The sequence below is a fragment of the Mustela nigripes genome, chromosome 4, assembly GCF_022355385.1.
Source record: "Mustela nigripes isolate SB6536 chromosome 4, MUSNIG.SB6536, whole genome shotgun sequence".
NCBI classification, from domain to species: domain Eukaryota; kingdom Metazoa; phylum Chordata; class Mammalia; order Carnivora; family Mustelidae; genus Mustela; species Mustela nigripes.
Window position 1 is genome coordinate 135192968 of NC_081560.1, and position 14714 is coordinate 135207681.

Below are 14714 nucleotides of genomic sequence, written 5' to 3' on the forward strand. Positions count from 1 at the left end.
AATCTTTCAACTACATGTAACTACAACAGTTGTGGTTTCTAATACAGAATAGCCCCCTTGCTTACCCTGTGCATGGAACTTCATCAACTAAGTCAGTTGTCACGTAATTAAAGGGGCTTTATTTGTGAATCCAGGGTTTAAAGGATGCTTTGGTATCTTTTGTGTTTATATTTTCTTTTGCAGTAAACCTTCTCAGTGCCCTAATTTTGATTAATAATTGTTAGTAGATACTGTATTTCAAATGGGAGAATACATAGGAAGAAGACTCACTCCTGTTTTTTTTGTTGTTGTTGTTGTTATTTCAGATCAAAATCTTGTGCCAGTGAGCTCAGCCATGTTGCGTCCAGATTCTCCTCAGAAGTGAGACTTTCCAAAGGACCAATGACTCTGTTCCCTGTGCCCTTTCATTTTTTCCTACTCTGTAGCTATGTCTCGATCGCGCCATGCAAGGCCTTCCAGATTAGTCAGGAGGGAAGATCTAAACAGAAAGAAAAGCAGCCAACTTAAGAAGCCATCTAAGGCAACCAACAAAAATGTGGCATCAGTCAAGACTGTGAGCCCTGGAAAATTAAAGCAGTTAATTCAAGAAAGAGATGTTAAGAAAAAAATAGAGTCCAAACCACCTATGCCAGTCAGAAGCCTTCTGACAAGGGCTGGAGCAGCACGAATGAATTTGGATAGGACCGAGGTTCTTTTTCAGAACCCAGAATCCTTAACTTGCAATGGGTTTACAATGGCTCTCCGAAGCACCTCTCTTAGTAGACGACTCTCCCAACCTCCAGTGATCATAGCCAAACCCAAGAAAGTTCCACCTCCGAAGAATTTAGAAAAGCAACATGAATGTGATTATAATGTAATTACTGACATGGGAGTAAAACACTCAGAAAATGATCCTGTTTCAACGCAAGTCCCCCTAATTGCTTCTGATATAGAGAATCTAATTGGTGTACAAAATGCATCTTTATTTAAAGGTGAGAGCCAAGAGACAACCCAGTCTTGGTCCCAGAGGGTGGAGGGTTCCAAAGTAAATGTCTCCACTCAGAGTGATCCTGTAGTAGAGATTGTTTCTGGGTCATCAGAAGAGACACGTGGTGGTGAAGTACTATTCTCTAAAGAGACTTTGAATGATATCAACGATTCCCCTAGAATGTTCGCTCAGGACACTCTGTGTGCTCCTTTGCTCCAAAGAGCAGCCCTCAAAGTTACTTACAAAGGAAACTCCAGCATTCAGTTAGAAGATTTGGGTTCACGAGTAGAATCTCTTAAGCTGTCTGATTCTTACCTGGATCCCATCAAAAGTGAACGTGATTGCTACCCCACCTCAAGCTTTAATAAGGTTGTACCTGAATTGGACCTTAGAAACTGTTTGTCCATTGGTGGGTCCATATATCCTACCTCATTAATAAAACTCCTCTTGGCGAGCTCAGAACAAGAAACCCTTGGTGCTAAACCGGATCATCAAGAGGTACTCAAAGCTACCCCAGATCAACCACAAATTCTTAATACCACCCCCATCATAGGACAGGCTTTTAGTGCTGTCCCACGTCAATGGGAAGTTCCTGGTGCTAACAAAATTCATGGAGAGGCTCTGGATGAGACCCCAGACCCACCAGAGATGCCTGGTGCTATTCCAGTCCAAGGAGAGGTCTTTGGTGCTATCCTAGACCAACAAATCCTTGGAATGGGTGGTGGTACTGCCTCCAACCCACCTATCTTTCTTCCTGCTCCTCTAAACCCAATTGCTACCTATACTGCTCTCCCAGAATGGCCTGAGCCCCAGAGCACTGTTTCATATGGGCTTGAGGTCCAGGGCGCTGTGCAGATTTTGCCCTTGGGCTCTGGTCACACTCCTCAGGCATCATCAAACTCAGAGATAAGTTCGGTACCTCCAATAATGACTATTAGCAATATAGAAAATGAGAAGCAGGTTCATATAAGCTTTCTGCCAGCTGACACTCAGGGGGTCCCGTTAGCCTCTGAGCCAGGACTCTTCCATGCTTCCCAGGGCATTACCCAACCCTCTCAGGCTGGTCCCAGCCCAATGGAAGGTGGGAGCTCCCAGATCGGCATGACCAGTGTGGCTGACACCAATACCACAGTGGTGTCCAGGCCAGTGTCACTCGCCAGTACCTCTTCTCCTTCATATACAACTTTGCTACCTACTTTGGAAAAGAAGAAACGAAAGCGGTGTGGGGTCTGTGAGCCCTGCCAGCAGAAGACCAATTGTGGTGAATGTACTTACTGCAAGAACAGAAAGAACAGCCATCAGATCTGTAAGAAAAGGAAATGTGAGGAGCTGAAAAAGAAACCATCCATCATTGTGCCTTTGGAGGTGAGTAAATCCCCACAGGCTGGAAGATGCCTGTGGGGCTCCGTAGAGTGATCTGTGCAGACTAGGTGATTCAGTATTATGTCCTTTGCCTTTGGTAACATTTTTTTTTTTAAGATTTTATTTATTTATTTGACAGAGATCACAAGTAGGCAGAGACCCAGGCAGAGAGAGAGAGGGGGAAGCAGGCTCCCTGCTGAGCAGAGAGCCCTATGCAGGGTGGGATCCCAGGACCCTGGGATCATGACCTGAGCTGAAGGCAGAGGCTCTAACCACTGAGCCACCCAGGTGCCCCTTTTGGTAACATTTTATATTATCTCTAAGGATTTGTGGTTCTACCCAATGTATGTCTTGTCCAGTGAGCAATACCTTAGCTTATTTTTAGAATTTGTCTCAGAAAACTAGAACATAAAGTTTTTCCATTATGGGATTTGATGGAGACAGGGAAATGACATGAAATGTGGTTTTGCAAAGATTTCTCCTATGCCTTATTTTGCTTAGTTGTGTGTCTTTTATGGAAGTTGCAGATTTATCTTAAATTTAAATTAAGAGTGGAACAAATTAATTAACTTCCTTGCAGCTTGAGGAACCAGTGGAATTAAACTTCTACTCTTTTGAAAGAATAAAACTGTCTGTATCCTTCATTTGGAAACTGCCTTTGAAGGTATAACAATAACAAAGCTTTCATCTTTAACTTTTGGCAGATGATTTCCTCCTGATTCACATCTCCCATGTGGTTGTTAGGATTATCAGAAGTTCAAAATGGTTTGTAAACTCCAAAGTGATATATTGGTTCTCATTATTACAGTTTATGAGCCTAAGGTACTGAAAATATTGGTTGGCTTAGACTTTAAAGGATTTTATGGAACTTGGTTAATACTTGATTTTCAGACCTTTAAAACACATGCCAACTATGGTGTTAATGATTTTTAGATCACTCATTTGAAGTTATGCTTATTTTGTGTCTGCTATAAAGACAGGTATAGTAGAATAGGTTAATTTAAAAGTATTGTGAACTTAAACGTAGTCATTCTTTTCTATTTCACTCTTAAATTATCTGTCCCTAAATGCTGACTTTCTACTGGACCCTTTGCAAATAAGGTCGGACATTTAACTGATCATGTATTAATGGACATTTGAGGTATTTATAAAATATTCTGTCATTATAAACCTTACTGCAATGGATAAATTTTATTCAAGTCACTTCACATGTGTGGGAGTGGCCAGCAAATGGTTTACAAACATACATCTAAACCACTAGCAGCAATATCTTACAGTTCATGTTTGTAGCATTGCCATATGGCATCAAGGCTGCAAGTACTCACTTGATCTCTAATAGGTATAGTCCAGTTTATTTTCTTTTTTCTAAACCTGCTCCTCTTTTTGCATTATGTATTTGACTTAACGACTGACCATCGACATGGTCACCCAAAATGGAAAATTCAGTCATCTTTGAGGCCTTCCTCTCACTTTTCTAGATTTCTTGCTCTATGAGATTGGAGTACTCCTACCTTTCCATTCTCTTGGCTACTTCTATAGTTAATGCCTTTGTCTTTTATTGGGACAATTTTAGTGCTCTCTCTATTATCAGCAAGTATTTACTGCACTTCTACTCAGGCTGTGCACTGGGGATATAGTCGTGAGTGTCCCAGCTAAAAGAGAAGTCAGGATGTTGAACATCTTAAGTGCAGTTCAAGTTTTCTTTCTAAAACCCTGATGATTCTCCTACTTAAATACATTTAGTGCTCTACTCTGTGTGATGTATCTCACTCAAAACAAAACAAAACAGAAATAGAGAAGAGCTCTTTGTGCCTTCCAAGTATAGATGAAGCCTAACTTCTTCTTCTTCTTCTTCTTTTTTTAAAGAGAGACAGCCAGAGGGAGAAAGATGAGAGGGGGTGAGGGAAGGTAGAGGGAGAGGGAGAGAGAGAATCTCAAGCAGACTTTCCGCTGAGCATGAAGCCCGATGTGGGGCTTGAGATCCCATGACCCTGAGATCATGATTTGAGCCAAAATAAAGAATGAGATACCGGAGCACCTGGTTGGTTGAGCGGCTGCCTTCTGCTTAGGTTGTAATCCTGGAGTCCTGGGATCGAGTCCTGCATCCGGCTCCCAACTCCATGGAGAGTCTGCTTCTCCCTCTGACCTTCTCCCCTCTCATGCTCTCTCTCTGTCAAATAATAAATAAAATATTAAACAAACAAACAAACCTGTGAGATACTTAACCCGCTGAGCCACCCAGGTGCCCTCCAAAAGATTTACTTTTATCACTTACAAAGCTGATTCTGAAGAATGTATTTGGTTGTCCTTATACTGAACCCTGGCCCCAGATAGACCTAAAGTTCATGGAGAGGCATAGGAGAATATAACAAACACTTCTCTGAGGGAAGTTCGTTCTGAGAGACCAAAGAATAGTTGTATACCCTTGTTACTGGTTTCTTTGCTTAATATTTATGAATAATATTGTTTATTCGTTTTTATTGCATTATGGTCTTCCCTTGTATGTTTATACCACAATACATTAATCCATTCTACTGTTTTTTTTTTTAATTTTTAAAAGATTTTATTTATCCATATATCAAAGAGAGAGAGAGAGAGCCCATAATCAGGGAGAATGGCAGACAGAGGGAGAAGCAGGCTTGCTGCTGAGCAAGGAGCCTGATGCAGGACTTGATCTCAGGACCTTGAGATCATGACCTGAGCCAAAGGCAGACACTTACCTGACTGAGTCACCCAGGCGTCTCCAATCCATTCTACTGTTAGTGTGCACATTGTCATAAATGTCTTTTGGTGAATATATGTGTGCATTCTAGTGAATAGATTTCTGGGAGTGGAATTGCTGGGTCACAGAATACAAATGTGTAGCTTTCATGGATATTATTCAGCAACTGTGGTTGTTCATGTTAAGATTCTTCATCAGTATGTATGAGAGTTTCACTAGCCCCACATCCTTGTCCACACTTGGTATTTTCTGTCTTGTTTTACTTGAATCGATTTGTTGGGTGTGTAGCGGCATCACTACATTGGACTCATTGAGCTACTTTGCTTCTTAGTCATTTAGATATTGTTTTTGTCTATTTTTAAATGTGTTTTTTTGCCTTTTCATTATTGCTTTATAAGAGTTCATTACATTTTATTGATACAAATTCTTTGTTGAATATATGATTGTGTAGATCTTTACATAAGCCGTGACAACTTTTCACTCACTTTATCCTGCCTTTTTTTTTTTTTTTAAAGATTTATTTATTTATTTATTTGACAGGCAGAGATCACAAGTAGGCAGAGAGGCAGGCGGGAGGAAGGGGAAGCAGGCTCCCCACTGAGCAGAGAGAGCCCAATGTGGGACTCCATCCCAGGATCGTGGGATCATGACCCAAGCCCAGGGCAAAGGCTTTAACCCACTGAGCCACCCAGGCGCCCCTATCCTGCTTTTTAATGAATAGAAGATTTTAACTTTAATGTTCAGTTTATCAATGCTTTCCTTTATGTCCTGGTTAAGAAAATTTTGTCTATTTCTTGCCCATTGCAAAGTCATGAAGATGTTTTTTGCTTCCTTCTTAAAAAGTTACTTTTTAAAAAAATTTTTATTTTTTTTTAAGATTTTATTTATTTATTTGACAGAGATCACAAGTGGGCAGAGAGACAGGCGGAGAGAGTGGGGGAAGCTCCCTGCTGAGCAGAGAGCCTGATGCGGGGTTCAATCCCAGGACCTTAAGATCATGATCTGAGCTGAAGGCAGAGGTGAACCCACTGAGCCACCCAGGCACCCCTAAAAAGTACTTTTTTAAGCTTTTCACATTAAACTATATCTGGAACTGACTTCTTTGTGTAGTGTGAGGAGTCAAGAATGATTCTTTTTCGTATGGCTCTCTAATTGACTGGCACCATTAGTGAAATGACCATCCTTTCCCTGTTACTACAGTCTTCGTTTTTGTCATAAATCAGATGATTGCTTAGTTCTGAGTCTATTTCTAGATTCTGTTTCATTGGTCTTTTTGTCTATCCTTATGTCTAAACTCCTCATCAGTAGGCTTTATAATTGTAACAATTATACGGGTAGTGTAAGTCCTTCAGCTTTGTTCTTCAGTACTGATTTGGGCTATTTATATTGTTGTTCTTTACATTTTCATTAACATTTTGAATCAGCTTGTAAATTTCCACCAGAAACTCTGCTGGGATTTTATTGTGATTATGTTGAACCTATACATCAATTTGGAAAGACTGACATTTTTTACAATATTGAATCTTGTAGCTCATCTTTATATCTTTTTTTAAAAAGATTTTATTTATTTATTTGATAGACAGAAATCACAAGTAGGCAGAGAGGCAGGCAGAGAGAGAGGGGGGAAGCAGGCTCCCTATTGAGCAGAGAGCCTGACTCGGGGCTTGATCCCAGGATTCTGGGATCATGACCTGAGCTGAAGGCAAAGGTTTTAACCCAGTGAGCCTCTCAGGTGGCCCTGATAGTTCTTGAAAATATTTATTTGTTGTTAGTATTAATGATTGAAGTCCATACACTTAGATTACTAAGAATACTGCTAAATATATTTCATGTATTTTTATGTTCCTTACATAAGAATTATTTTACTTATTGAGAGTTGGAGTGAGAAATAGAAAATACATTTATAATTTTAAAATATTAATATTTTTGTTACCACTTATGTTAAACAAGTGTACACTTTAAAAACAGAATTGTAGGGGCACCTGGGTGGCTCAGTGGGTTAAGCCTCTGCCTTCAGCTCAGGTCATGATTACAGGGTGCTGGGATGGAGGCCCCCCCATCACAATGGGCTCTCTGCTCAGCCGGGGGCCCGCCCCCCCCCCCCCCCCCCGCCCCTGCCTTGGCTTGGGGTTCTGCGGACTTGTGATCTCTCTTTCTGTCAAACAAATAAATAAAAATCTTCAATAAAAATAATAAAAACAGGGGTGCCTGGGTGGCTCAGTGGGTTAAAGCCTCTGCCTTCAGCTCAGGTCATGATCCCAGGGTCCTGGGATTGAGCCCTGCATCCAGTTAGTTCTCTGCTCAGTGGGCAGCCTGCTTCCCCCTCCCCTCCCCTGCCCCCTCACCTGCCTCTCTGCCTACTTGTGATCTCTGTCTGTCAAAAAAAAAAGATTAAAAAAAAATAATAAAAACAGAATAGTTAGAATTCTTTTTCTAAAATATACTTAGCATTATTTATACTTACCATTTCTCACAAGGTTAACTACTGATGTCTGAGATAAGTAACAACAATTTTTTACTTACCTTTTTTGGTTATAGATTACATTTTCATCTCCCACAAAACCATAATTTTTTTATTTGTATAAAAAGGTGGTTAGATATTATTCCCAGAGATATCTTTCAGCCAAGAGATAAAATGGAATTTTTCTGCCAAGTGTAGTTCAGCTTACTTTCTCTATATTCAAAAATATAGATAATTAAAGCCACTAACTTTATAACTCATAGGCATCTAGGAATTTGCTCTTGGCTAGGTATACTTCAAATGTATTTGTAACTTAGCATGTAAGACATATTTTAAGTCATATAGGATTGTTTTTCTATTTACTGTATAATGTTAGAAGTGGGGGAAAAAAAAGGAAGGGGTGCCTTTTAGAGACAGAGGGTAGGTATGTGATCAGGCTACACTGGCTAGTAATTTTTATTTTTTATATATATTTTTAAAGATTTTATTTATTTATTTGACAGACAGAGCTCACAAGTGGGCAGAGAAGCAGACAGAGAGAGAGGAAGAAGCGGGCTCCCTGTTGAGCAGACACCCCCCATGTGAGGCTTGGTCCCAGGACCCTGCCAAAGGCAGAGGCTTTAACCCACTGAGCCACCGAGGCACCCCTGGCTAGTAATTTTTAGTGTGTGTAAAAAGAAAAGTAAATAAAACATAGTTTGTAAATATGTTTTTGAAGGCAGAATATTGAATTATATATCTGTAGCTTGATGATTTGGGTATAGTACATAACACATTTAATAAATCAGTAAATGAGCAGTTGGTAAGTTGGTTACTAAAGTGAAAAAATCTCTTATATTTACTCTAGTTAATAAGCTTTTCCCAAAATATAGAAGATATTATATGATAATATCATTATTATTATTTTGTCTTTTAAAAACGTATTTATTTATTAGAGAGAGAGCTTGTGCATGTGACTGCCTGTGGGGGCGGGGGGGGGGGGGTGAAAAGGAGGGGGGGGGGGGAGGGGCCCAGAGAGAGGGAGAGAGAGAATCCCAAGTAGTCTCCTCACTCAGTGCATGAACCCGACCCTGGGCTTAATCTCATGACCCTGAGATCATGACCTGAGTCGAAACCGAGAGTCGGACACTTAACCAACCGAGCCACCAAGGCGCCCTATTTTTTTTCAAGATTGTATTTTTAGGTAATCCTACACCCAGTGTGGGGCTCAAGCTTACAACCCTGAGATCAAGAGGGACATGCTTTACAGACTGAGCCAGCCAGGCCACCCCTGTTTGGTTAGAGTAAACAGCAGTGCAGTAGAAAACACTGTAAAATGTGCTATTTGTTACCATGCTGTCTTCTGAGCTAATGCAAATTTTACCTGGGAAAATAGTATCTCCAAAGGTTGTGCTTGAAAAACTAAAAGTTGAGTTGTAGTGTATGAATCAAACTGAACTACTGACTCTCCACTGGTTTATGACTAGTGTGGTAAGAGCCTAGTTCCGGAGATGTCATTTCAGAATTGGTTGACATACTTGTTTTTATTTTATTTAATCCATTTTATTTTATTTTTAAAAATATTTTAAAAGATTCATTCATTTATTTATTTGACACAGAGAGAGAGGTCACAAGTAGGCAGAGAGTCAGGCAGAGAGAGAGAGGGAAATAGGCTCCCTGCTGAGCAGAGAGACTGATGTGGGGTTCGATCCCAGGACCCTGAGATCATGGACCTGGACTGAAGGTAGAGGCTTAACCCACAGAGCCACCCAGGTGCCCCTATTTTTTTATTTTTTTTTTAAAAGATTTTATTTATTTATTTGACAGAGAGAAATTACAAGTACACTGAGAGGCAGGCAGAGAGAGAGAGAAGGAAGCAGGCTCCCTGCTGAGCAGAGAGCCCGATGCGGGACTCGATCCCAGGACCCTGAGATCATGACCTGAGCCACCCAGGCGCCCCCAGGCGCCCCTATTTAATCCATTTTAGTGGGAATGGGGTGGGATAAGCCTCTCCTGGAGACTGCTTTTTTTTAACTTTTTTTTTTTATTTTAATTTTTTCGTTTATTTTTAAGATTTTTATTTACAGAAAGAGTGCATGTGAGAGCGCTTGTACATGCACAGGTGGGGACAGAGAGGAAAGGATAGGGACAAGCGGACTCCACACTGAGCACGGAACCGACTCGAGGCTCAATCCCATGACCCGAGATCATCTCCTGAACTGAAACCAATTGTCAGACATTAACCGACTAAGTCACCCAAGCACCTCTGACCACTGCTTTTTTAGTGTTTCGAAACAGTCAGATCTCATTGTGGTTTATGTTGTGTATGTCATATGGAACAAATTTTTGCTACCGACTCTTTCAATTGAGGGCAGATGTTCTATGTCCTCAAATATGCCTTTAAGGAATCTCTTTGAATCAGTACTGAGGCTTCAGTAGAATACCTCACCACACAGTTGACCATAGGGAAAAAACTCTTATGATGTCTGGGATCCTGGCATGTGTAAACCACAAGTATGTCAACAAAACCATGCTGACTTTGATTGGTTTTGACCTGTGGGTATTAATTTCTGGAATCTTGTCAACATGGTTCAAATCTTATCTTGACACTTTGTGTACATCATCTTATCTAAAAGGGAAAATGTGTGAAAACTGCTTAACACCTTCATCTAGTGTCAGTGTAATCCAGATTATACTGTTTTATAATAGTGAACACCATAGTGTGGTACCTGTTTACTTTGCCATAGAACTTAACCTCACATCTCTTTTGTTGGTCAAACTCTGTGGGGTTTTTTGTTTGTTTGTTTGTTATTGTTTTTGCTTTTTATTACAGTGTAGTATTTTAAGAGCTGGTGGTTTCAAAGCTTCAATATTCGTTCCTTTTATAAAGTAGCCAGTCATTGTTGCGCTGTGATGGATGTACTGGGAAGGAGAGAAGGCGAGATCTTACCTTTTGCGTTATTATCATACTAAAATAAGATACAGTTAGCAAATGAATCAAACGAATCAAACCAATTCAGGTCATTACTTTGATAATGAGATTCAGTGCTCAAGTCATGAGTGTCCAGAAAGTCTTGGCTAATTGTCTTTAGTTCTTCACGTCTGCTATGAAAGAAACAAAATAAAATCTTGCTGTTTTCCGATTTAATTATTTTTCATTAATATTGAGTCACAGGGGCACCTGGGTGGCTCAGTCAGGAGAGCAGGCAACTCTTGATCTTAGGATTGTGATTTCGAGCCCTGTGTTTGATGTACAGATTACTTAAAAAGAAAAGTAATAAAAAAATGTACCGAGTCACAGTTTTTTGTTTTGGGGTTTTTTTGTTTGTTTGTTTGTTTTTAAAGATTTTATTTATTTATTTGACAGAGAGAGATCACAAGTAGACAGAGAGGCAGGCAGAGAGAGAGAGAGAGGGAAGCAGGCTCCCTGCTGAGCAGAGAGCCCGATGTGGGACTCGATCCCAGGACCCTGAGATCATGACCTGAGCCAAAGGGAGCAGATTAACCCACTGAGCCACCCAGGCGCCCCTGTTATTTTTTTTTTTAGGATTTTATTTATTTATTTGACAGAGAGATCACAGTAGGAGAGAGGAAGGGAAGAGATCACAGAGAGAGAGGAAGGGAAGCAGGCCCCCTGCTGAGCAGAGAGCCCGATGTGGGACTCGATCCCAGGACCCTGAGATCATGACCTGAGCTGAAGGCAGCGGCTTAACCCACTGAGCCACCCAGGCACCCTGTTTTTTGTTTTTTTGAAAGACAGGGATCACAAGCAGCCAGAGAGGCAGGCAGAGAGAGGAAGGGAAGCAGGCTCCTCGCTGAGAGAGAGCCAGATGTGGGGCTTGATCCCAGGACCCTGGGATCATGACCTGAGCGGAAGGCAGAGGCTTTAACCCACTGTGCCCCCCGAGTCACAGTTTTTAGTTTTATTTGGGGGGGGGGGAGAGGCAGAGGGAGAGGGAGAGAGAGTCCTTTTATTTAAAAAGAATATATATATATGTATATATGTATATATATATATTTATTTATTTGTTTTTTAAAGATTTTATTTATTTATTTGACAGACAGAGATTACAAGTAGACAGAGGCAGGCAGAGAGAGGAAGGGAAGCAGGCTCCCCGCCGAGCAGAGAGCCTGATGTGGGGCTCGATTCCAGGACCCTGGGATCATGACCTGAGCCGAAGGCAAAGGCTTTAACCCACTGAGCCACCCAGGAGCCTCTTTATTTATTTATCTTAGCGAGGGAGAGCAGTAGCACACGAGCTGCCTGAGGTTGGGAGGGAGAGAGAGAATCAACAAGTAGACTTCCGGCTGAGCGCAGAGCCTGACCTAAGGTTCAGTCTCATGACCCCGACCAAGATCGTTACCTGAACTGAAACCAAGAGCCCTGTGCTCAACCTACTGAACCACCTCAGTACCCTAGAGAGAGGGAATCCTCCACACCCAGGGTGGAGCTTAACATGCTCCATCTCAACCCTGAGATCCCGACCTGAGCCAAAATTGAGTTGGACACTTTACCCAGCTGAACGGCCTAAGGTGCTCCTTAGTCACAGTTTTTTTTTTTTTTGTTTTGTTTTTTTTTTTTTTCTTAGTCACAGTTTTTAAAAGAAAGTCATAGTGTTCTCCTAGAGAAAGAATAGTGATTAGAAGTGAGATGTTTGTTTATTTGTTTGTTTATTTATTTATTATTTTTTAGAAATGAGATGTTTAAATTACTTTAAAGCCCAAGCCTGGGATTTAGGAGGTACTGGCACTTAATAGGTGCTCAGTAAATGTTTGGTGAACAAATGATTCAATAATGAATAAATGAAAATCTTATAGAAAATGGTAAGATTTCCACATTTCTCACATACCAATGTATCTTTTTATTTCATTTTGTTTTATTTATTTATTTATTTTGTTTTTAAAAAATACTTTTTAAAAAAAGATTATTTATTTATTTGTTTGACAGACAGAGATCACAAGTAGGCAGAGAGGCAGACAGAGAGAGAGGAGGAAGCAGGCTCCCTGCTGAGCACAGAGCCCGATGCGGGGCTCGATCCCAAGACCCTGGGATCATGACCTGAGCCAAGGCAGAGGCTTTGACCCACTGAGCCACCCAGGAGCCCCCAAAATACTTTATTTTTATTTGAGAGAGAGAGAGGGTGAGAGAGAGTGTGAGCAGGGGAGGGAGAGGGTCATTGGGAGAAACAGGCTCCCTGCTAAGCAGGGAGCAACGTGAGCAAAGCAGGGAGAAACCAACTGAGCCACCTGGGTGCCCTTGATTTTATTTTTTTAAGATTTTTAAATTTCATTTTATTTTTTAAAAAATATTTTATTTACTTACTTGACAGAGACACAGGGAGAGAGGGAACACAAGCAGGGGGAGTTGGAGAGTGAGAAGAAGGTTCCCTGCGGAGCAGGCAGCCCCATACAGGGCTCCATCCCAGGACCCCGGGATCATGAACCAAAGCCAGATGCTTAACAACTGAGCCACCCAGGATCCCCTTAAAGATTTTATTTTTAAGTAATCTTTGTACCCAATGTGGGGCTAGGTCTTAAAACCCCGAGATCAAGAGTCCCAAGCTCTATCAGCCCAGCCAATCAGGTGCGCTCAGTGTAGCTTTTCAAAAAGCATACTGTGGGGGCAACTGTGTGGCTCAGTGGGTTAAGCCTCTGCCTTCTGCTCAGGTCATGATCTCAGGGTCCTGGGATCAAGCCCCGAATCAGGCTCTTTGCTCAGTAGGGAGTCTGCTTCCCCCCCTATCTCTCTGCCTGTTTCTCTGCCTACTTGTGATCTCTGTCAAATAAATAAATAAAATCTTTAAAAAAAAAAAAGCATACTGCAAATCATCATTATATCCTATATGTACTTAATATATCATCTTCACAGCTAGTACCCTAGAGCATTTGTTGTTGTGTTTGTTTTTTTTTTTCCTATGAATGTCATTTTCAAGTACCAAAGATTAGGATCATGGGATATCCATAACAGAAATTCAAGAGGACTTGAAAAAAAGGTTGTTAGGAATGAAGACAGTGCTTTTTAAAATATGTGTTAAAAAGCTTCTGCTTATGTTGGTTCAAGTTACTGGCATATGCACTTGAGGTTGTGACTGATACCATGTGAAGTTTGGACAGCTCACAATCATGTAGTTTTCTAATTGTAAATGGAAAAATAATTCTAGAAGGATACCTACCAAACAAAACTGTTGGAAGTGTTTACCTCTAAGGATAGGGTTTTTTTTTGGAGGAGAAAGGGCATATTAGGTAATAACATGATTTTAAATTTTTACTTAAAATTTTTTTACATGGTTTGAATTTTTTTATTACGAGCTTATGTTACTTTAAAAAATAATACAGCATACTAAGTCAAAGTTACATAATTTCCATTTAGAAAGTTTAGGAGCAGGAGAAAAAATAAACTATAATTCTACTACTTAGAGGCAACCATCATGGGTATATTAGCATATTTGCTTCCAGTATTTTTTTTTTTTTTTAAAGATTTTATTTATTTACTTGAGAGAGAGACAGTGAGAGAGAGCATGAACGAGGAGAAGGTCAGAGAGAGAAGCAGACTCCCCATGGAGCTGGGAGTCTGATGCGGGACTCGATCCCGGGACTCCAGGATCATGACCTGAGCCGAAGGCAGTCGTCCAACCAACTGAGCCACCCAGGCATCCCTGCTTCCAGTATTTTTTCTGCATTTGAGAAATAACATAGTTGAAGTCAAATGGGGTAAATGTGTTTCTTTTCCTTTTTTCACATTTTCCCTTGTACTTAACATTTTATAAAGATTTGAAAACTATGTGCAAAATACTCTCTTAGGTAAATGAGCACAACCCTATTAAATTAATTTTCATTCCTGGATGCTTCAGTTTCTTACAGTTTTTTGTATGATAGTGAACTTCTTTCAGGATAAATCTTTGTTTACATTTCAGATTATTTTCTTGACACTGGAATCATTAGTCCCTTATTTCCAGCTAAAAGTATTAGCATAAACAAAATATTTAGTGTTTTTCTAATGAGTTATTGTCTAATGGTTTCTAAATCTTGACCACTTTTAGAAACCCAAGGTTTGTATTTATAGTACAAGTATCTTTTGGAAAGCCAGGTTTATTTCCTTCTCCGAAAATGAGAAACTGAAATTTCTATTACTTTTTTTTGGTTAACCCAACTTAGTTGCCTTCTCAAAGGTGGTGATTGAGGTAGCTCTATATTCTTTTTTTTTTTTTTTTTTTTTTTTTTTT

General features: G+C 40.3%; 1 protein-coding gene across 5 annotated transcripts in view; it reads left to right on the plus strand.

Moving 5' to 3' along the window:
* The first annotated feature begins 427 nt into the window (after window positions 1-427).
* TET1 (tet methylcytosine dioxygenase 1) overlaps window positions 428-14714 on the plus strand; it is a 129161-nt gene continuing 114874 nt past the window's right edge. For all 5 annotated transcript variants that reach the window (XM_059397560.1, XM_059397562.1, XM_059397564.1 and 2 more), the window contains exon 1: window positions 428-2332. In XM_059397560.1, coding sequence (XP_059253543.1) covers window positions 428-2332 — 1905 coding nt within the window. The remainder of the gene's footprint in view (window positions 2333-14714) is intronic.